Source organism: Orbicella faveolata, unplaced genomic scaffold, assembly GCF_042242905.1.
Source record: "Orbicella faveolata isolate gen_17 unplaced genomic scaffold, um_ofav_v1 contig_25, whole genome shotgun sequence".
NCBI classification, from domain to species: domain Eukaryota; kingdom Metazoa; phylum Cnidaria; class Anthozoa; order Scleractinia; family Merulinidae; genus Orbicella; species Orbicella faveolata.
The window spans coordinates 12,890,001-12,913,965 of NW_028301553.1; the positions used below are offsets into that span (position 1 = coordinate 12,890,001).

At 38.6% G+C, this 23,965-nt stretch overlaps 4 protein-coding genes across 4 annotated transcripts; all 4 read left to right on the plus strand.

Annotated features, from left to right (window-relative positions):
• The first annotated feature begins 672 nt into the window (after positions 1-672).
• Positions 673-1,348, plus strand: LOC110055820 (QRFP-like peptide receptor). Its single transcript, XM_020762233.2, has one exon. The coding sequence runs from the start codon at positions 673-675 to the stop codon at positions 1,228-1,230; it is 558 nt and encodes a 185-aa protein (XP_020617892.2). The 3' UTR covers positions 1,231-1,348.
• Positions 1,349-3,355: 2,007 nt separating this feature from the next.
• Positions 3,356-4,427, plus strand: LOC110055822 (QRFP-like peptide receptor). The gene has a single exon (XM_020762234.2). It carries the CDS (start codon positions 3,814-3,816, stop codon positions 4,357-4,359), a length of 546 nt encoding a protein of 181 aa, XP_020617893.2. The 5' UTR covers positions 3,356-3,813; the 3' UTR covers positions 4,360-4,427.
• Positions 4,428-7,036: 2,609 nt separating this feature from the next.
• LOC149109026 (QRFP-like peptide receptor) lies at positions 7,037-8,013 on the plus strand. The gene has a single exon (XM_089293118.1). The coding sequence runs from the start codon at positions 7,054-7,056 to the stop codon at positions 8,011-8,013; it is 960 nt and encodes a 319-aa protein (XP_089149244.1). The 5' UTR covers positions 7,037-7,053.
• A 6,110-nt stretch (positions 8,014-14,123) lies between these two features.
• On the plus strand, positions 14,124-15,230 carry LOC110055819 (QRFP-like peptide receptor). Its single transcript, XM_020762232.2, has one exon. The coding sequence runs from the start codon at positions 14,124-14,126 to the stop codon at positions 15,087-15,089; it is 966 nt and encodes a 321-aa protein (XP_020617891.2). The 3' UTR covers positions 15,090-15,230.
• The last annotated feature ends 8,735 nt before the right edge of the window (positions 15,231-23,965 follow it).

Consider the following 23,965-nt stretch of genomic DNA (forward strand, 5'->3'; position numbering starts at 1 on the left):
TACCCGAGGTAGATAGCACTCTCGGTGCGACATGGCCATATTTATGTACATTTTCTAACCGTTTTTTCAAAAACATGCCCGCTATTTTGGTGCAAAGTCGTTAACACGGTTTTCATAAATTCAGACATATATATATATATATATATATATATATATATAATTGGACATTTTTTCACGCCAAACAGGCGAGAAAAACAAAAAATAGAAGTGGGGAAACCTGGCCAAGTTACATGTTTCTGAATAGATCATTTTGGTAGCCAGACATCTCAGAGCTTTCTGGTTTCGCATATTTAATTTAAGGGTGGAATGCCGAAAACAATAGCGTTCTTTCAGTCGTTCCCCTCCGTCGTCCTCCTCCCATCGCGCTTCGCCCTTATCGCTTTACCCCTTCCTGCTCCTTTTGACAGATGCCAAGCAGTCTAAGCTGCCCACGAAATAAGGACTGCATCTTGACTATTGTCGCCAAAAAGGCGGAGATCGGCCCTTCCTCAAACAGATTGTGGAAATGACAAATCGTTAATTGCTCTCGCACTAAAGACGACATCAAGCCAAGTGACATCAAGCCATCAGTTATACCGCCCACGTTGGAACATAAATAGACAGACGAGTGAACAAACCAGAAGAACTAATTTGCGAGAGCGTAAGAGAAGAAAAAGAAAAAACTGTACGACTATGTCGGGAAACTTGAACACAACGATAAATGGATCACAGCCATCAAGTTGCTACAAACCTACAGCAGAAAAAGTCGGAAAAACCTTTGCCTTCTGCCTGATTTTTCTTCTTTCGCTGGCTGGGAACACCGTCATCGGAATAATTGTCTACAAGGCGAAAGCCATGAGAAAACCCACCAATTTTTTAATCGTAAACATGGCCATGTCTGATCTGCTGTATGCGATATTTGTTATCCCTCGGGAGATACCAATGCTATATATAGATTCCTGGCTGATCGGTGGTCGTCTTGGCCAGGCCTTATGTAGGCTGGCAATCTTCTTAACAGATTTCTCTGGTTTTGTGTCTATTCAGAGTCTGGTTCTGATAGCAGTAGATCGATTTGGAGCCGTGGTATTTCCTCTCCGTTCCCCACTCATAAGTTCAAAGCTGTGCCCGGTCTTCATTCTCAGCGCTTGGGTCGTCGCGATGGTTGTAAGCTCCCCATATATCTTCGCCATAAAACTTTTGGAATATGCAGCAGGATTGGAATGTCGGATGCATTGGAACGAAGTCTTTTGAGAGGCCTTGTCTTTTGAAAATTACTTCGTGTCACTTTCGGTCGTATTCATTTTTATTCCGTTGGTATTGATAGCCATACTTTACATTATCATCTTTTTAAAGCTGAAGTCGCAGAAGATTCCAGGAGAGCAATCGGCCAACACTGAAGTTGAACAACGCCGTCAAAGGGAACGGAAGGTGTTAAAGATGTCCATTGTTATTGTGTTGGGGTTTGCAATTTGCTGGTTGCCCCTTATTATCACGCATTTACTCCTCTTCTTTGCATCGAATATCGTGATGTCCTGTAACTTCCAATATGTTTTTTTCTCTTGCTTTTTTAATGGCTTGCTCAAATTGTGCGATAAATCCTTGTATCTGTTTTATTTTCAGTAGCAATTATCGTGAAAGACTTGACTCCCTAGATAAATGTCTTTTGAACAGTGTATTAGGCGATGTTACGTCTGTATAATCTCTCGGGAGGTTCAGTGGACCGACATCTTGTAAAAAACGTTAATTTTAAACTGCTTTCTATTTGATTCAATGAACACTATAATGGCTTAAAGAAACTTTGCAGATCGGTTTTAAACCTTTCTTTGGACAATGAGTAAGTCTTTGTCACTTTGTATTATTTCGTCGATCCCATTGTTATTGTCCTTCTTTTTGTTTGATTCAATGTTGATAAACTCCACAGAACGGATTCTAACCATCTTTGAAATTTTCTCTTGCAGCGTTCGTAAATTATTTCGTGAACTCTTTTGTAATGTTCTTAAAATAGGAAGCAATAGAGTGTGTGAAAACGCCAATGCAGTATTGAATAGTAAAGCCAGATTCCCTTTCAAAATTCAATTCAGTTCAATTAAATTTATTAACACTGATTTCAGCTACCTAAAGTTCATTTTTTTTAGTAACAAAAATACAAAATCAAAAGAATAAAAGAAATGCAAAATTACATTAAATCAGGGAAAGTGTGTAGTGGCCAAAGGAGCAAACGGTCTCGAGTTCGCCAAATTATTGAGGATTATAGCGTACAATATAGGAACTGATGAAAATATTTTTGGCGCTCGTATTTGGCGACAAAGAATAAGCCGGTTATATCCTTAAAAAAAAAAGAGAAAATTACTGAAGGGCATGAGTTTGATCTCAACTGTAATCACTTGACAAATTTTTAAGGCCAGTACTTTAAATTTTTTTGAGTCATACAGGTTTTGCTTGGAAGCATATCTGGTGTTATAGTTATGAAGTTATGAAGCTTCGAGACACGTAAGGATTAGATCAGCGAAAGCATTTATTTTGAGGGTGTTTTATTTTGTGCACAAGAGCGTAAATTGAAAAGCCATTCAATTTAAGCTTCTTTTTCATAACTTTCCACAAATTTTCAGTTAAAAAAATAATAATAATAACGCTCTTTCTCCTTCAGTCTTTTTTATCGCTTTCGTTCTCTTTGTTCGACTCAATAGTACTAAGAAACTACATAGGTGCAGCAAACTTAGAACAATCCGTCATAAAACAACCCAAACAACCCCCCTGAGCCTAAATCTTATGATAATCAGACTGAGAAGGCACATCAGGCTAATGTTTCTATACCGTAGCAGTCCCTTTCTTATGAGAACAACTTGCATATCCGATAATTAAAACTTTCTGGTTTTGCACTCTGCCGAGTTTGTTATATATTTGTGTCCCATCTGTTTCCAAAGTAGCTAGTAATGTGCAAGTCATTGTCTTTGTTTAATTAACAGGGCTTTGAAGAACATTTGACGAGCCTCCTGTATATTATTTTAGAGGCTTTACCTCTGAAGCTTTTCGAAGACCGATAATATTATTCCATGCCATATTCTAGTTCATTGGTTGACTGAGTGGCATGAGAATCCTGAACAGATAGCTTCTGTCAATCAATGGCAGCTTTCAATTAAGGGGTAGTGCCCGGATGTTTTCTTATCGTGCAGACGGGAACAACTTTGTTCTTCATACGATTCTCACCATGATATAGATACACTGGTTATAATACAAACACACCGTCGACCCTTAGAGCAAAAAAAAAAACAAAAAGAAAAATTCATGGACGGTTATCACTTTCGTCTCTTTCCTGTTTTCGTATTTTCCATCCTTTAAATATCACTTGTATTTTGCCATTTTTTCACGTCAAGTAGGCGCCAAAAACAATAAATAGGAGTGGGGAAACCCGGTGAGATGACGTTATTCTGATTACATAATTTTGGTAGCCAGACATTCCAAAGCTTTCTGTGTTTTACATATTTAATTTGAGAGTGGAATAACGAATACAATAGCGTCCTTGCAGGCGTTTCTCCTCCGATGTTAACCTATGGTTTTTGCCTCTCCTTCTCCTTAACGCCATTCATGTGGGCTAAGTTGCTCATGAAATAGGAACTCAACCCTTAATATTGCAAAAAGGGAGGATCTGCCCATCCTCAAACACACAGTGAAAATGTCAAATCTTTAATTGCTTTCGCATTAAACACGACATCAAGCCAGGTAACATCAAGCAAGCAATTATACCGCCTTCGGTGGAACATAAACAGACTGACGAGTGAACATACCAGAAGAACTAATTTCCAAAAGCATAAAAGCGGAAAAAGAAAAACCAATATGCCAGGAAATTTGAACACAACGATAAATGGATCACAGCCATCGAGCTGTTTCGGCATTTCTAAAGCAGAAAAAATTGGAAAAACATTTGCCTTCTGCCTGATTTTTCTTCTTTCGCTGGCTGGGAACACCGTCATCGGAATAATTGTCTACAAGGCGAAAGACATGAGAAAACCCATCAACTTTTTAATCGTAAACATGGCCATGTCTGATCTGCTGTATGCGATATTTGTTATTCCTCGGGAGATACCAATGCTCTATATAGACTCCTGGCTGATCGGTGATCGTCTTGGCCAGGCCTTATGTAGGCTGGCAATCTTCTTAACAGATTTCTCTGGTTTTGTGTCTATTCAGAGTCTGGTTCTGATAGCAGTGGATCGATTTGGAGCTGTGGTATTTCCCCTCCGTTCCCCACTCATAAGTTCAAAGCTGTGCCCGGTCTTCATTCTCAGCGCTTGGGTCGTCGCGATGGCTGTAAGCTCCCCATATCTCTTCGCCATAAAACTTGTGGAATATCCAGGAGGATTGGAATGTCGGATGCACTGAAACGAAGTCTTTGGAGAGACCTCGTCTTTTAAAGATTACTTGGTGGCAAGTTTGGTCGTATTCATTTTTATCCCGTTAGTGTTGATAGCCATACTATATTATCATCTATTTTAAGCTCAAGTCGCAGAAGATTCCAGGCGAACAATCGGCCAATACTGAGGCCGAGCAACGCCAGCAAAGGAACGAAATGTCTTAAAGATGGCCATTGCTATTGTTTTAGGGTTTGCAGTTTGCTTTTTGCCTTTCAGTATCATGTATTTACTCGTCTTCTTTGCATCAGATATCTTGATGTCCTGTGACTTCCCATATTTTGCTTCTTTTGCTTTTCTTATCCTTAGTGTAAATTGTACCATAAATCCTTGTATCTGTTTTATTTTCAGTAGTAATTATCGTGAAGGACTTAAGACTCTCCTTGGATAAACGCGTTTCAACAGCGTATTAGCCCGATGATACTCCTGGTATTAGCTGATGATACTTCTGCACAGTCTGTCGCGAGGTTTAATGGACCGAAAACTTGTAAAAAACGTCAATTTAAAACTGCTGTATATTTGATTCAATGTACACTATAATGGCTTAAAGAAACCCTATTTTGGACATTGATTAAGTTGGTCACAAATTAAGAAGTGATTTTGCAGATCCCATTTTTAATTTCCTACGTTTATGAGAAGTTTTCTGTCGTCTGAAACCATGTAAATAACATTTGTTTCAGTGATATATGCAGTGTCTTTATTGATATAAGTATGTAATTTGAAAGACTTGTAAGTTTATTTCCCCACGTAGTGTTACCGAAAAACATTTGAAGCCTTTCACCTTTTGCTAGACAGCTGTTCTGGGTAGGTGAAGAGAAAAATGCTTTTAAGGTTGCTTAAACAGTTTCCGCAGTTAGATTTTGGTGGGTCGTTATAACCACTATTTATCACTTGATGCTACAATCATAGAATCAAAAACCTGTCCAATATCATTAATTAGTGAACACGTTGTTATAATTTTCGTGACACAATAGGTTACCATAGCAACAGTATGACCTGCTGAAAACAGCCTCAATTACAGCTTTGGGGGCCTATAATTCAAAAACGGCATGTTGAATTTTTTTTTATATATTATCAAATCGTAATTTTGGCAACGTTTTAGAAAAAATTCTGTACATAGGTAGAACGCTTACTATTCTCGTGTATTCTCCTGAGTGTCCTGTGCATGCCAGCCAAAATCTTCTGGATATTTTTCGTTCGTCATCTCAAAATATGTCATCCCATCAACTATTTCAACTAACTGATTGCCTAAATTTTAATTTCGGTGCTTTGCAGCAGGAAATACCTCAATATGATGCAATGAACCATTTAATCTTTTGCAAGCCTTCCTGCTTTTGCTGACTTTCACAGATAACGTTAATGGTGAAGAAAAATTTATTCTTGATTTTAGTTTGCATGGTTTGGGATTTACCAAGGCCGATCAATCTTTATAGCTATAAGCTGAAGTAAAAAGCTTCAAATATTCGCAAAATTGTCGAATACATTGACAATACAGCAGCGTCTCATTTATTATTATCGTAAGTACTAGTGGGATAGCATTCCAATTTTAACTTATAAGTCGCACAGGTACACACCACAAACCTATTAACTTGGAAAACGGATCGATAACAAGGTAATTTTCTGATTCGTTCATTTGACATCAATACCTATATTCATGGTTTCTCCTTCATTAACAAAAAAAAAAAAAAAAAACACAAACAAACAATCTAACGCCTCTTCCTCGCCCGCTTCCACCAAATCTAGTAGCTCGCATTGGTTGCAAGAAGACTAAGCTGAAGCTGGAAACTCTACTTGTTTTTTGGTACGAACGGGATGATAACGCCACTAAACAACCAGATTGTCGAAATCAGGCCATGAATTTCTCTGCTTGTAACTTGGCGTTAAAACTGGATAGATAAAAGAATGTAGAAGAAAGCAATTCGATATAATTGTTACTAAATTATCCAATCGCTGAAGAAAGATTCTGAGCAAATTGCACAGATTCACGCAATATGTCATTGCATAGCTGCCAGATGTAAGCTTAACCCCCGCCTGTGATTTACCTGGTACATTGTACACACTTTATTATTACAAATGTCGTCTTTTTCGCGCAAACTCTTTTTGTATCTTCCTTCCTTCCTTCGTTTATATATATGTATATTCTGCCATTTTTTAACGCCTGGTGGCGAGAAAATTAAAGCAAGAAATAGGAGCGAAGAAACCCAGCGAATCGGCGTGATTTTGATTGGATCATTTTGGTAGCCAGACATTTAAATGGCTCTCTGGTTTTGCATATTTAATTGAAGGGTTGAAGAACGAAAACAATAGCGTCCTCGCAGACGTTGTCCTCCATCCGCCTCCGATCGCTGTTCACCCTTATCGTTTTCCCTACTTACTCTCCTTTGAGTGACTTCTACGCAGGCTAAGCTACTCACAAAATAAGAGCTAAGCCCTCATTATTGTCGCAAAAAGTGGTGGACCTGCCCATCCTCAAACACTTCGAGAAAATGCCAAATCGTTAATTGCTTTCGCAGGAAAGACGACATCAAGCCAAGTGGCATTGGCAATTATGCTGGTGGAACATTAAATAAACGTTATTGCCGGATCTTTCTAAATAGACTGATGAGTGAACAAACCAGAAGAAGTAATCTTCGAGCACAAGGGCGGAAAAAAAAATTGAGCGACTATGTCTGCAAACGTAAACACAACGATGAATGGAACACAGCAATCGAGCTGCTTTAAACCTACAGCAGAAAAAATCGGAAACAGCTTCGCTTACTGCCTGATTTTTGTTGTTTCGCTGGCTGGGAACACCCTTATCGGAATAATTGTCTACAAGAAGAAAACCAGAAGAAAACCAAACAACTATTTAATCGTAAACATGGCCATGTCCGATCTGCTATCTTCATTTCTCTTGATACCTTGCCAGGTACAAAAGCTCTATATAGACTCCTGGCTGATCGGGGGTCCTGTTGGCCAGGCCTTATGTAAGCTGGTAACCTTCGTAAGACAAGTCTCCGATCTTGTGTCTATTCAGAGCCTGGTTCTGATAGCAATGGATCGATTTGGAGCTGTGGTATTTCCCCTCCGTTCCCCACTCATAAGTTCAAAGCTGAACCCGGTCTTCATTCTCGCCACTTGGATCGTCCCGATGTCTGTAACCTCCCCATATCTCTTTACCATGAAACGTTTTGGATATGGAGGAGGGTTGGGGTGTCGGAATCATTGGGACGAAGTCTTTGGAGAAACTTATCAAAATTACTTCATGGTAATTTTGATTGTATTCATTTTTATCCCGTTTGTGTTGATATCCATACTTTACAGTATCACCTTTTTAAAGCTCAAGTCGCAAAAGATTCCTGGCGAGCAATCGGCCAAAGGTGAAGCTGAGCAACGCCGACAAAGGGAACACCGTGTGTTAAGGATGGCGATTGCTATTGTGTTGGGGTTTGCAATTTGCTGGTTGCCCGTACTTATCAGACATTTTCTCGTCTTATTTGCATCAGACATCGTAACGTCCTGTGACTTCAAACATTTTTCCTCTGTTGCTTTTTTAATGGTTAACGCATATTGTGCCATAAATCCTTGTATCTGTTTTATTTTCAGTAGCAATTATCGCGAAGGAGTAAAGACTCTTCTTAGATAAATGATGTTTGAACAGTGTTTTACCCGATATTACTTTTATATAGTCTGTCGAAAGGTTCAGAGGACCTAAAACTTGTAAAAAGCGTTATTGTAAAATTGCTTTCTATTTGATTCAATGTACACGATAATGGCGTGACGAAACTTTGCAGATTACTTTAAAATCCTTCTTTGGACACTGACTAGGTTCACAACATTTAATAGCTATTTTTTGGACCCCACTGCCCAATTTCAATTTCCAATTTTTATGGGTAGTTTTCCGTTGTCAGAAAATGTGTAAAATAATATTTGTGTAAACAACATTTGATAAACTTCACAGAACGGTTTCTAAACTTGACAGAACGGTTTCTAACCGTTCTTTTGATATTTCCCCGTCATGATTTGTAGTAATCTCCTAATAGGAAAGCAATAAAGTGCTTGAAAACTTCAATACATTATTGAATGGTAAAGCCTAATTCCCTTTACAATTTGAAAAGCCAATTCTCTAAAAGCTTCCTTTGTCGCAACATTCTTGTAAATTGCACTAAAAGGAATTTAACAAAAACGTCTCCTTATCTTAACTTTCGCCACAGTTTTCTTTGTTGACTGAACAGCATTTTTAAGCTGTATAGGTGCAGCAAACCCTTTTTTATTATTATTTTACAACAAACCATCAAATTCAACAGTAGGGTCATATTCAACAGTATGGTTATGCCCATATACGCGTTTGTTTTGCTTTCAGAGGTCGCCTTGCTGTTCAAACTTGTGCTGTGCTGAGCTGTTGTGATTTTATTTTGTGAATGGTGCTCCTGAAAATGCCTAAAAAAGAATGAGTACCACAAGAAGGATTCACCTCTGGAACAGAGCAACATAAAACTCTTTAAAAACAACCGTGTCAACTCCCACTCCCCGCTCGATTTGATGGGGTGAACTGACCAAAACAGGAAGAGTGTTGGACTCGGTAGGGACGACGTTTCAAACGCTATAGATTAGCTTCTGGCCACAAAAATTAACCCGAATACGAACAAGTGAGTACCTAACTGTATGCCAAGGGAAACTGTAGAGAGTAGAGACAACACTCGTGTAGCCATGATTCTCCGCCTCAGTGAAACTAAAGCTACGTATGATGACGTTCGCGTCGCCCTCAATGGTTCTTACAAGTTTTCCGCTGCAAATTAATTGTGCAACGAGCTATCTTTAACGAGCAGCAGCAGTTGGTAGGCCAGTCAGTGGACATATTCAGTCCCGATTAATTTTATTTAGGCTTGCTGTAGATTGCGAGTACGGTTGTTTGAAAGATGTCCTAATTCGGGATCGAACTGTTTTTGGCGTTTTTGACGACTCGTTGTCAGATCGACTAAAGACAAAAGCGGATTTAACCCTCGAAATGGCAGTCAAATGAGTCTTCCGAGACAGCAAAGTACGATAGAAAAACAAGGATCTCCGAAAAGACTACCGACACTACACTGCTGGATTTGGTGAAAATGCACGCAAGATACGAAATCAACCATGAAACCCGAAACCTGTACCGGGGCACGGTCAAACCCCGAATGTAAACGCATGTGGCGTGGTGGACACAACACAAGGGGCAGTCATGTTTAGCAAAAGATGCAACCTGTAACAGCTGTCACAAAAGAGGCCACTTTCAATTATAGAACTGTTCCTCTCTCCAAAAAAAAAAAAAAAAAACAGGCAGCGAAGCGCACGTCCGTCAACGAAGTTGCAAATGTTGAAAAGGCCGACTTTTCTTTTCTCGGTGAAGTCTATAGTAGCGAAGCAGACTCCTGGACCGCCATATTGTGAAAGTGAATCGCCATGAAACAAATGCACTTCAAGCTAAATGATGGAAAAGCAGTTTCCGTTGTCGGGGATAGGGACTGAATTAGCTCAAAGACCACTGGTTAAACTAAGTAAGTACTAGTAGAATAACTAAACTGAACTGCGTAAGTTCTAGTAGGATAAAATAACAGTTTTGACTTGTGAGCCACACATTCACATGTACGCACCGTGCATCTTTTGTTTGGGAAAGAGATCAATAGGAAAGTATATTGAGCAGTTCTTTATTTGACATCAGTACTTTTATTCGTGATTTCTCCTTCATTATGAGAAGACAATTTAAACGCATTTTCCTCTCCTGTTTCCACTCAAATCCCGCAGCTGCATGCGTTAGTTATGTGAAGAGCCGAAGCTAAAAACTTTACATGTCTTCTGGTGATCACGCGACTAACTAGAATAGGCCCTTTGCAGCTGGGGTCACGTGACCAAATTTTTCCTAAAAAATTTTTGTATTATGGGCTATAACTAAAAGAATGCCAGAAATGGAAAGAGCGCATCGAAAATACCAAAATGGCCAAGTTTGAGGCCCCAGGAAAAAACGAGTAAGTTTATACCATAGTTTGAGTTTTCGGAAAATTTAGAGGATTCGTATGGAAAATGTTGCTGGAGAGCAAGGTCTTGCTCTCCAGCAACATTTTTCCATACAAATCTTCTTATTCTTTCAAAAATTCAGACCATCATAAGATCTTATTCTCTGATGATGGGGGCCTCAAACTTGGCCATTTTGATATTTTCAACATGCTTTTTCCATTTCTGGCATTCGTTAAGTTATAGCTCATAATTTTATGAAAAGTAGGTCACGTGATGGCTTAGCTGCAAAGGGCCTATTACAAACGACAAGATTGTCGAAATCGGGCCAAAATTTGTTTTGCCTTTAATACGGCGTTAAAGCTGTATAGACTGGAGAATGTCAAAGAAGGCAAAACCGATTTCATTATTATTGAATTCTCCAATTGCTGAAGAAGGATTCTAAACAAATTGAACAAATCCACTCGAGATCTCATTGTTCAGTTGCCATATATAAGCTTACCATTTTTCCATAGGCGCCCACAGCGGGTTTACAACGCCTGATTTACCTGGCACATTCTACACACCTCATCAGTTAATTACAATCGTTTCCCGGCTTTTTCAGCCAAACTCTTTTAAGAATTTTCATCCTTCAAATGTTAATTTTTCCTAAATATGTTCTGCTATTTTTTGGTGGCAAGTGTCTGGGAAAAACAAGCAGCCTGATTCTGAATGGATCATTTTGGAAGCCAGACATTTCACAGCTTTCTGGGTTTTGCATATTTAATTAGAGTCTAAAACGACCAAAACAATAGCGTCCATGCAGGCGTTCCCCTCCGTCCTCCTCCGATCATTTCGCCCTTATCACTTTCCCCACTCCTTCTCCAAGCAGGCTAAGCTTCTCGCAAAAAAAAAACTGAATTGCTTTCACAAAAAACGGTGGATCTTGCCTATCCTCAAACACATCGTGAAAAAGCCGAATAGTTTATTGCTTTCTCACTAAAAAGACAACATCAAGCCAGCTGACATTAACCCAACAATGATACCGCCTTCGGTGGATCATGAATAGACTGGCGAGTGAACAAACTAGAAGGCTTAATTTGCGCGGAGAGCGTAAGGGAGGAAAAAGAAACTGAACGACTATGTCGGAAAACTTGAACACAGCGATGAATGGAACACAGTCATCGAGCTGCTACAATCCTACAGCACAAAAAATCGGCAAAAACCTCTGCCTATGGCCTGATTTTTGTTGTTTCTCTGGCTGGGAACACCGTCATCGGAATAATTGTCTACAACACGAAAACCATGAGAATATCTATCAATCTTTTAATTATAAACATGGCCATGTCCAATCTGCGGATCCAGCCGGTTAATCTCTTTTATTAATTTTGATGCCACAGTACGTGTGATATGTGCGGCTATTGTTTGTGCTCGATTTTCGTTTCAGTTCTAGACTCTGCCCGAGACTAAAGAAGTAAATCACTAGGCTTTCTGTTTAGGGAGTTGGGAAATCATAAGAATATAGGATTTACCTTTCCTGGGTATGAGAAAGTAAAGAAATTTCTCAAATTTTCATGATATGAGGTTAGGTCCCCTCCCCGCCATTAGTAATTCAACAAAATAGCAACACTGATGTCTATATATTCAGCAGTGTACTTTCTCCGTATATCATCTCTAATCTTGTTTTTTAAATAAACGCCTGTCCCGATTCTGTAATAGTCTTAGGGCAACATCGTCAGGGTCGCTGGAATCTCAGACCGCCATCTTAAATTTGTTCGACTGGAAGAGCTTAGAACTATGATGGTTTTAAGCTGCGAGCTTGATTAGCGAAAAACATAAGGTGGTAGATACTGTCATTGCCATAGACCGTTCTTACTTATCTTAAAAGCAGTGGAAAATCATATATTCAGATGTGAATTAAGCCCGGCATTAAAAGAGCGAATCAGACAACGGGCGGCCAGCCCTCAGCCAAAGTGTTGAGAAATACCCTCAGTACCCTCTAATACTAAGTTTTCCATGTCACCCTTTAAGTTGTAATATACCCAAGGCCCCAGCTGACTGCCAATCCTTTTTAACGACAGCTAAACAGCCTCGTGACAGACCCGCTCAATGGAAATAGTGTGATAGCAACAATGAATCTGAATCTAACTGAATAGTCGTAAAGCTAGGGCCCTAAGCCCATCCCAGTGCGCTATACAATAGTTTAGCGTTAATTAAAAACAATTATACATGATTATTATTAATATCTGATTTTAATTATGAGTGGATACAGGTGTCTAACAGTTTTATTTGACAGTTCCACTTTTGACGACAGTCTGGAGGTGTCAAAACGTAAACATCCCTTCTTCCACCTCCTGATTTAATTAACTAATGGCAAATAAATGTGGCTGAGTGTAAATGGAGGCGCATAAGCCTTTTGACAAACAAAACATTGCCGTTTTTAATAATCAATTTGTGATTACACCAGCAATAGCGAGAGCGTGATTCCAAATTCAATACAAAATAAAATGACAAGCATTTAAACGGCCGGCGTTAACTAAACAAATGATGAAAAAGTTCATCAAGAGGAGAACTGAATTGGTAATAAAACGGTTCGTGAAGTTCTAGTTGAATGAACTATGTTTAGGTTAAAATGAAAAAAAAATTCATAAGTTTAATATCTTTGAATCTGAAAAGCAGCTGTCGAAATCTTAACAGGAACAGTAAAATAAACACTGTTTTTCGCTGACCATTCATGTGATAGCAGTTGTCTTGGGAACTTAGCTTTATGAATTGAAATAGTACAATCTGCAATGTTAAGTTATATTAAAGAACTACTCTACACATATGTTATGTTATTTCATCATATATTACAGCCAAATGCGGCGAGGTTTCTGTTGGCTTAGTTTTCTCAGAAACGGAGGATATCCATAAAAATGACCCCTTAATTAACTCAGAGTTTGTTGACTGTGTGGGATCCATGAACAGGACGCTTCTGTCAATCCTTTGCACGATGTTATCACGTGGGATGCTCAAATGTTCTCACCTCACAGACACCTGCTTTGCATACAACGTGAAGCTCGAATTGTGATATTGTTGAGTGAAGAAGAAAAAAACTACTCTGAAGAAAAAGCCCAGTGGGAAGGCAAAAAACCTATCACGTTATTTCGAGAACCTAAAGCGTTACGCGTGCATTCTTGCTCGAGAAGAACTCATCATATCTTGTCAGGCATACATACGAGACTGTGTACAAGCCTTACACAGCTAGTATAAACTTACTGCAAATAAAACCTTTTTTTTAAATCGTTAACAGTTACCTACTTTATGCAAGGTTCAAAAATGATTTTAATTAATATACAAAATGACCCTGCATATAAATGATATTTGCACAGTCTCGTTATAGTTTCAGGAAATGTTATTTTCATTGCAAACTATGATCAAGAAATCTAAACTCTAGACTAAGAACGGTCGTTTCTCATGGATGGTGTAGGGAACAGCGGTAAAAAGATAGATAGGGATAGATGGGATAACGTCAATGAAGGGAAAGCTTCTTACGAAATAAGAACTGAACTCTAATTGTTTTCACCAAAAAAAAAAAAAAAAAACGGTGCATCTCTCCTATCCTCGAACACATCGTGAAAATGTCAAATCGTTAATTGCTTTCGCACTAAAGACGACATCAAGCCAGGTGACATCGAGCAAGGTGACATCAAGCCAAAAATTATATCGTCTTCGGTGGAACATAAATAGACCGACGAGTAAGCATACCAGAAGCACAAAATTTGCAAGAGCGTAACAAGAAACTGAACGACTATGTCGGAAAACTTGAACACAACGATGAATGAAACACAGCCATCGAACTGCTTCAATCCTACAGCAGAAAAAATCGGAAAAACCTTTGCTTACTGCCTGTTTTTTCTCGTTTCGTTGATTGGGAACACAGTCATCGGAATAATTGTCTACAAGACGAAAACCATGAGAAAACCCATCAACTTTTTCATTGTAAACATGGCCATGTCTGATCTACTGTATCCGATTTTTGCAATCCCTCACCATACACGAATGCTCTATATAGACTCCTGGCTAATCGGTGGTCCTCTTGGCCAGGCCTTATGTAAGCTGGTATTCTTCTTAACAGATACCTCCGCTCTTGTGTCTATTCAGAGCCTGGTTCTAGTAACCGTGGATCGATTTGGAGCTGTGGTATTTCCCCTCCGTTACCCACTCATCAGTTCAAAGCTGTGCCCGTTCTTCATTCTCGCCACTTGGATCGTCGCGATGGCTGTACTCTCCCCATATCTCTTCGCCTTGAAAACCTTTGAATCTCGAGGAGGGTTGGGGTGTCGGATGCATTGGAACGAAGTATTTGGAGAGTCTTCGTCTTTTAAAAACTACTTCGCGGCAATTTTGGTTGTATTCCTTTGTTTCCCGTTGGTGATGATAGCCATACTATACATCATCATCTATTGCAAGCTCAAGTCGCAGAAGATTCCTGGCGAGCAATCGGCCCACGCTGAAGCTGAGCAACGTCGGCAAGGGAAACGAAATGTGTTAAAGATGGCCATTGCTATAGTGGCAGGGTTTGGAATTTGCTGGTTGCCCCTTATTATCAGGTATTTTCTCGACTTCTTTGCATCGGATATGATTAGATCTTGTGGATTCCAATATTTTTCCTCCGTTGCTTTTTTAATGGTCAACACAAATTGTGCCATGAATCCTTGTATCTGTTTTATTTTCAATAGGAATTATCGCGAAAGACTAAAAACTCTACTTAGATAGTTGACTTTTGAACAGTGCAGTAGCTGATGTTACTTCTGCATAGTCTGACGAGAGGTTCAGTGTACTGAAAAGTTGTAAGAAACGTTAATTTAAAACTGAATTGTATTCGATTCAATGTACAATATAATGGTTTTATGAAACTTTGGAGATCGGTTTAAAACCTTTATTTGGACACTAAGTTTACAATCATTTTGTAGTTATTCCGCAGACCTCTTTTCTTAATTACCTAAGTTATATTCATGCAAGGAAGTTTTTCATCAGAACACCTGTTCTGACGCACTTCGTAATACCTATCGGACCTTGTAAATAACAAGTTTTTGTATGTTGTAATAAGCTTCCAAATTTCTTTTGAATACGATGTTTGGTTGAAAACATATTTCGCTCTTCATTGATATTTTCCGAGATTTGGCATCCACTCAGGAGAATGACACACACGGCCAGTAGATAGAAAAGGAACGAAAGATGTTTGAACAAGATCAATGCCGTATGCAAATTCCCGATTTGCTTTTTCCATCCGTTAGGATCGTTTCCATGAACGACGGTACCACCCGCGCAAATGGGCTCCCAAATGAAATTTTAGAGACAATCATTTCCGAGGCGTTATCTTCAGTTTTTTTTGGTGGTGTAACCATGAATGCGGATGTTTAATAACCTATGTAAAGTCAATTTCTGCTTTCATGATATCAATCGATGCTGCCGAATATTTACTGAACTAGGCATCGTCAGCGTCAGAAACTTATTAAAATTGGGTCCGCAATACGTATTTGTGAGCTTATGGCCAGTGTTATACCATTGGGTTGAAGTATTGTAATCTAACGAGTTGGTAATTACTAGAAGAATAAAGGTACAATATTAAATGAGTTTGGGGATATAGGTTTAAGGATTGGTGGTAGAAAATTTGTTTGTCTGAAAAACGTTTCCCTGCTTTTTTCACACTTTTTTCATAAAAGCCGCCGAAGGAGAGAAGATGTTGCCTTATTTTTTGTGAAAGTAAACAAACGTTTGAGAGACACCCATACACTTTCATAATTTTTATTTCACAAGAAATGCCTGTAATTTGGAAATCCAACGACATATTATTTTCCTTGATAATTTTTCTCAGCGAATGAACGACCTGGCGAAGGATCACTCGAAATTACTAGTAACCAGTTTACCTATAGTTCAAAGTATGCTCCCAGAGGTCTGTCACTTTTCATCCCTTATACATACATATCCACAAGATTTGCCCTGACTTAGCGGGCTTTATGCATTTATAATACATAAGCCCACAAAAAGTCCGGATGCTCGATCGAGTGGTGTCGTGCTGGAGGTACGGTGACTAGTTGCCAGTCCAAATTGGGCAAATGCTTGGCTGGAACTAGAATCTCATGGATTGGGATGATTTATCATCCTTAACTTATTCACTGTACAGTCCTCTAAAATATTTTATTTATGTTATATCATTTTATTTTATTAGCTTTGCCTTTATGAAAAAAAAAAAACATTACAATCAATAGAACCACCCATGGTCTTCTCATGCATTCCTTCGGTTTTTCTTTTCATGAATTCAATACGTTAGTAGAGAGGCCATCTAAAATAACTACGCCATAATTGTTTCTGTTTCATGTTCTAGTTCAAGGTTGAAATGTCCTTTTATTTTGATATTACTCTGGTTTTTCCTTTCATGAATTCAATGCACCAGTACGTATTAAAATCGCGTAAACTACGTGATATTATTACGCTATAGAAAACAGCCCTAAGGAAGCGCTGATTGCTTAAAAATTTTGTTTCTATTAAAACTCGATAGAAACAAAGAACTAGCACGAGCTGTTGACGTGATGATGGCGCGAGTAAAGAAAATTTACATTTTGATGATCAAAGTAAACAAGTTCAGTTTCCCTTTTTTTCGTGGCGGTATTTTCTAAAAGAAATAAAAAAACATGTTCTCCGTGTTTCTATCGAGTTGTAGAAACACTCGTGAAAGTTTGGGAGAACTCGAAGAAGCTGTGGAAACACTCACCTGTGGCTCGTGTTCCCACAGCATTTCTCGTTCTCCTAAACTTCCACTCGTGTTTCTATAACTCGATAGAAACACGGTACATGTTTTCTATTTCTTAAATGATGGTTGCTTTTCCATGTTCTAGCTTACGTTTTAAGCATATGCAATTTTCGAGTTCAAATACGATACTATTTCACAATTATTCTATTCAATTATACTTTGCAGTACCTTCTTAGAAGACGCAAATGTTGGTCAAGGAATAGGAGAATTATTTCCGGATCGTACCACTTTGCGCAGCTGTTTTCAATACCTTCAAGATGTGCCCTTTACTCTTTTATAGAGCATGTCCCTGCAAGTTGCTTTCCAGTTTGTTCGACCAAGTTTGTCTGCCCAAGCCCCTTAGATACCTTTTTTTTTTACTGAAAAGAAGCAAATTTAAAGTAAGACATCATTAAGACACCTCGCCCCTCTGGAATATACACCACGCCCATTCATCCGCAGGAGATGCCAGTGAATTCAAAATTCAAATCTTTTTTTTAAGATCTTAAGACCCCATAACAAATAAATATATATTTATTTTATTTTACAAATTAAGTATGCAATATGGTCATTTGATAGATAAACTAGATTAGTACCTAGCCAAGGGGGCCGCTGAAAAGCCGATTTGTAATTGTCATTACTCGTTAAGATAAGGTCTTTCTGTCACCAAACATCGTGTTAAAGAAAAATTGTATTCTGATTATTAAACAAGCTGCAGTGTGATCTCCAAAAAGACAATTCCGAGAAGCGCGGATCACGTGTTTCTTTTTCGTTCTCTGAGTTTAGTATGCAAAATAAAAACGTATTTGTGCATTGGAGGTACGTTTTCCAATAAACATTGTATTCAAAAGAAATTTGAAAGCTTATTACAAAGTGCGACAACTTGTTATTACAAAGCGCGACAGCTTATTTTAATACAAATTGCAATAAGGCTATCATGTAAATTAACAGCATTGAATCGAGCCGGCGATTTACGATCGTTAGTCTTATTACAACGATTTTGTTAAGATCTTCTATATCTGAGAAGCAACAATTTGCTTTTTAAATTTATCTTGTTTCATAAAGTATTTACGAACACAGCGAGCTACAGCAAAATCTCGCCAGTTTACATCCGGGCGCGCGACTCTTTCTTGAGTGAGAAACATCAGCCATCTCATTTACCTGCCTAAGGTTGTGAAATGCATATTTGCATCGGTAGGGTTCTTTAACGCAGAAAAGCTCTTGTACATATTATTTGTCATAAATATCATCAGTATCTTTTGCGGGCTTCAAAACAAGAGCCAGGCTTTCTTGGGAATCCACTCAATTTACAGCTATTGTGATTCTGCTTTAATATAGTAAACTTGTAACTTATGGTGGAAATGAAGCTAGAAAAACATTATTCATTGAATGATTGATTTTTTGACTGACTGACTGACTGACTGACTGACTGACTGACTGACTGAGTGAATGACTGACTTACTGATTGAGTGATCGATTGATCAATCGATCGAGTGATCGATTGATTGATTCCTGAAGGATGATACTTACTCTCCAGTCACCAAAAAGGTTGTCATCCCATTAACTAGCCCAACCAACCGATTACCATCATTTTAATGATATTTTTTGGAGCAATAAATGCTTCTGTATAATGCAATGAATCAGATAATCTTTTGTAGGTATTCCTGCTTTTGCTGACTTCCACAGGTAGGGTGCGATGGCGATGAAAAATCATTCTTCTTTTTATGTTTGGATTGCGATACGTTTATAGATCCCGATTAATCTTTAGAGTTATAGGCTATAGCAATGAATCTCAAATATTCTTTAAATTATCGAATGCATTTTCAATACAGCGGCATTTACTATTACCGCATGTTCTTGTGGATTTTAACTCGTAAGCCGCACATGTTCGCAACTCGGATCTATTTTTTGGAAAAGGGATCACCAGGAAAGTGATGGAGTGGTTCTTTATTTGACATCAAGAACTGTGTTTAATTGATTTTTCTTCATTTTGAGGAAACAAGCTAAACGCATTTTCGTCTCCCGCTTCCACCCAGATCCAGCTGCACGCGTTGGTTAAGAGTATAGCCGCGTTGGTTAAGAGTATAGCGCAATCCTGAGTGTCTCTGTACAATTCTATAATTAAGTAAAAAATGGGTCAATTTTAATCGAGTTTACCTCTCGGATCGTTGCTGCATTTGAGAGAATTTCTGTGGAATACACTTAACGAATTTCCTCGCTATCTGCCACTCAATTTACGGTAGAAAACTCTGATTTCGAGTGATTCGCAACGGCTGACAGAAATTGTTTTCAGTAGTACAACTTCAATCTACACGAAATTTCACACCGGATAAACACTTTCGGAGAACTTAACTGGTGAATTAAATGCAACTAACATAAAGTAGCTCGAAATAAATCTGTTCTTTAATACATCTTTCTTTCTCTAGTATCTGAGTTACTCGCTGGTTCGCTTGTTAGGTTTTTTACGAATGGTTTGTAGACGGCGCGTAAGCCAATTCAGTGACAAAGTTGCGTGAACAAACCCACTTCTAAGCTAGTTCACCCCAAGAAAAAAGATAAACATGTTATTGTCCGGCTTAGGCCGGTCGGTATAGTGAAAAACTGTGACCTCGGGCCTGAAAATGCTGCCTTCGGCTTGCAGCCTCGGGCAGCATTTTCAAGACCTCGGTCACAGTTTTTCACTATACGGACCTCCCAGCCAGCCAATAACATATATATATACTTGAAAAATGGTTTTAAACGTATCTCCTTTCCGGGACCTCTTTGCAAGAGTCATACACGAGGTGTTTCCCACATATAGCCCTAGCTGGACCGGACGCAAAACAGGACACTAAAATGTAGTAGGAACATAAAAGTGACAGACCAGGCAATAGGGTTAATTCGAAGCACAATCATTAGAGAAGGTATAGCAGGATATGATTTGAATTTCGCACTGTTTCTAGCTACAAGGCTACGAAAGAACGTTGAAATCCATTGTGGCGATCTTCTTGTAGCAACCCTGGAAACCAGGTAACAACGGAAGATAAAGAATAAAAAAGACAAAAAGATAGGCCTTTGAAGACATTTTTATTGTCTTACATATGTGTTGTCTTACATTAATTTACGAATGGCCGGTCTGGGAGGACCAGAGAGAGTCAAATTATAGAATAAGAGAAAGTTATTTACTCTGTCTTACCCAGGAACGGTAAATCCCAAATTTCACAGCTGGAACACAAATATATATTTAATGAGCTTAGCAGAGGCCAAAACCAGAAAGTTTTAATTTCGAATATGCAAGCTATCGAATATGCAAGGCTTGTGGTTGTGAGGCTGAACATCTTGAGATTTACGTTCAAAATATGACGGTTTATTGTAAAATAATATACCTATTTAGCTCATAAATACTGTTGAGTCAGACAAAGAGAACATAGTTGAAAATAGCTTTTCTTCAACACTTGTTCATATGTTGCAGGTTGGCGAACTCTCGAGTTGAAATCAAGACGAGAAAACTGTTTTTTCTTCCCGAGCTACTACGGGATGCTTTACGTTTACCTTTTTCATATCGGCATTGGGAAATAGAAATGTCCAAGCCATAAAAGTAATGTAATTATGTAAGAAAATGCGACAATATGGAGATTTAAAATAATTTGTGGAAAAGTAATCAAGTATGAAAAACGGTCATTTAGTTTGAGAGATTATCATCGGCTTCTTTTTCAACACTCCACTATTCTCAGCAACAAAGCCATTTCGTTTGTTTATTACCCGCCAAAATTATCAAATACACGCAAAAAACCTAAAAAATCAAAAAGAAAGAAGGTTTATAGGTTTTAAGGTTTTTCCCATTATCACTTCAACTCGTTCTTGCGCATACGTCTCACGAGTTAAAAATGGCTCTGTAGAATAACTACAAAATGATGGTAGCCAATTCATTGTCCAAAGAAAAGAATAAAACAGATCTGCAAATGTTCTCTAAAGCAATGTAGTGCCGGTACATTGAATCAAATACAAAACAGATTATATAAGTTTTCGGTCCACTGAAACTCTCGACAGACTATACAGAAGGCTAATACATTGTTCAAACGACATTTATCGCAGGAGATTCTTAAGTCCTTCACGATAATTGCTACTGAAAATAAAACAGATACAAGGATTTATGGCACAATTTGCGCTGACCATTAAAAAAGCATACGACGTAAGATATTCGAAGTCACAAGACATCATGATATCCTTTCCAAAGAAGACGAGTAAATATCTAATAATGATAGGTAGCCAGCAAATTGCAAACCCTAACACAATAGCAATGGCCATCTTTAACACATTTCGTTCCCTTTGCCGGCGTTGCTCAGCTTCAGCGTTGGCCGATTGTTCGCCCTGAATCGTCTGCGATTTGAGCTTTAAAAAGATGATAATATAAAGTATGGCTATCAATACCCACGGGATAAAAATGTTTATGACCAAAATTGCCGCACAGTAATTTTTAAACGACGAATACTCTCCGAAGACTTCGTTCCAATGCATCCGACACCCCAACCCTCCTGGATATTCAGAAAGGCTCATTGCGAAGAGATACGGATACGTACATGTGAAGCTTACATTTTATCCCACAAGTTCTTATGATTATAGTAAATGAGCCACTGCTGTGTTGTAAATGTATTCGATAATTTTACGAATATTTAGAAGTTATTTCTTTAGCTTATAACTACAAAGATTTTAAAATCGACTTTGGTGAATGTGTCCCAAATTAAACTAAAAAAGCTAGTCTTAGAATGAATTTTTCCTCACCATCGCACACTATCTGTGAAAATAAGCAAAACTAGGAACACTAGCAAAAGATTAACTGATTGGCCCGATTTATACTGGAGACGGATCATCCGTCTGGGACGAGCTTGGGCAAAGAACGGTAGCTTGTCTGATAATCCGTCTGTGTATAATACGGGCAAGCAGACGGATCGTCCATCCACACGAGCTATCGCGATAATCTGTCTTGGGAGACGAACCATCGTGGATAACTCGTCAAAACGGATGATTCGACTATACGTCTTTGTGTGTAAATGCGGGCAGAAGACGAACTATCCACGAAAACTACACCTCGTTACAAGAAGCCAGCGGCTGTTTTCAATAAACTATCAATTCAAGCTGGCGGATAAGTCAAAAGATGGTTCGGTCAAGCCCAAAAAGTCCAAAAAAGACCGTGTATGGATCGACAGAAACAGAAACCATCATCCGTTTCTGAAAGCCGCATCGTCCCAATTTCGATAACCTTGAAATCACCAGTTGTTGATTCGGAGCTCATCAAGGCCTCTCTCCTGTCTTTGCTTTTTACTTAACAAGATAGCGGATAAAGCAGCTGCTTGAGCAACTTCTGTTTCAAAGCTGAATTCCTCAGTAAAACGTCTTTTTTGACATTTCATTATTCATTGTCAGTAAAGAGTGTAGTCCTTCTTCGGCAGCTCTTCTATTCCTCGAAAAAAGCTTCGCGAGCTATGTCATTGCCGCCATTTTGAAATTTGCCGCCAATGTTGACTAGGAGATTTGACTAGGGCCCAAGCCTTTTTGTCGTGCTTTCTCGGAAATCCGTCCAGAAGGCTAGTATAGTATAAACATTGGACGAGCCGCACGACACACCGATAGTTTGTCTCATGGTCCTTCCCGTATTTATACTAGACGGATGATCCGTCGTCTTGTTCTCCCAAACTTCCACTCGTGTTTCTATTTAACAATTAGATTATGAGCTTGAGATTTCTATGAGGTGATAGTCAACTATCAACCCATAGAAATCGTGAGCGAATAATCTAATTGTTTTAGTAGAATTCTAACTGAAATAAACGCAAATGACGGTTTGTAATTATCTTTCTACGCATTATTGAACTTTACGCTTTAAGAAAATCGCACGCATTGAATTGTCCTTGGTAAATTTGTTGTTTACGTGCGCGCACCCGTTTTTTCAATAATTTCAAGTTTTTAAAGTCAAGAAACCGTCCTTCCTTTTGTCTTCTCAGGAATTTAATTATCCATTTACATCTAAACTTTCTTCCAAAACTTCGGAAAAAGGATAAAAACTTCCCATTTTGTGGACGGTCGACAGCCACTGAACTCTAATGGCTGATAGTATACGAGTAGCTCAGCGAATCAGATTGCAGCATTTGCCTTAGTATACCAGTATAACTCTACTAAAACTCGACAGAAACACGGTACATGTTTTCAATTTTTTTAATAATATGTAGGCAGTCGGTTTGTTGGGTTATAGGTGACGGGATGAGATGTGTTATATTTTTCAATCAATCCATCCATCCATCCATCCATCCATCCATCCATCCATCCATCCATCCATCCATCGATTAATCATTAGGTTATTCATTTGTTCAATCAATCATCAGAATCACAATAGCCCATAACTGAGTGGATTCCCAACAAAGGCTACTGAAGTGTTATGAATATTAAGCCCGCAAATAATAGTGATTATATAATGATTTAACATAATAAATAAGACAAACCCACACATTACATTAATGTATGGTCAACGGTATTATCATCGTCATAAATTGCCGTCTTTTAGAGATCGTTACATTTTACAATTATTGGAAAATTTGGGCCCTTTCTTCTCTAATTCTGACCTATTGAACACGGGTTCGCATTCGAATTTACCGCTTCGCCGGTTGTTTACAACTTGCCGGCTGCTACCCGTGGGTCTCCGAGGATGTGCCGTACTTAATGTCGAATCACCTGAGATCTCCTTTGCGAGTTACGACAAACCAATAAAAAGAAAACAGGGGGAGTTAAATCTGTATAATTTTGAGGTATCCGAGTTGCACTATTTTTACATGCTTTAAAAATGACTTTTAAGTCATAAAAGTCTGCCGGTGCACATACCTTCAGACTA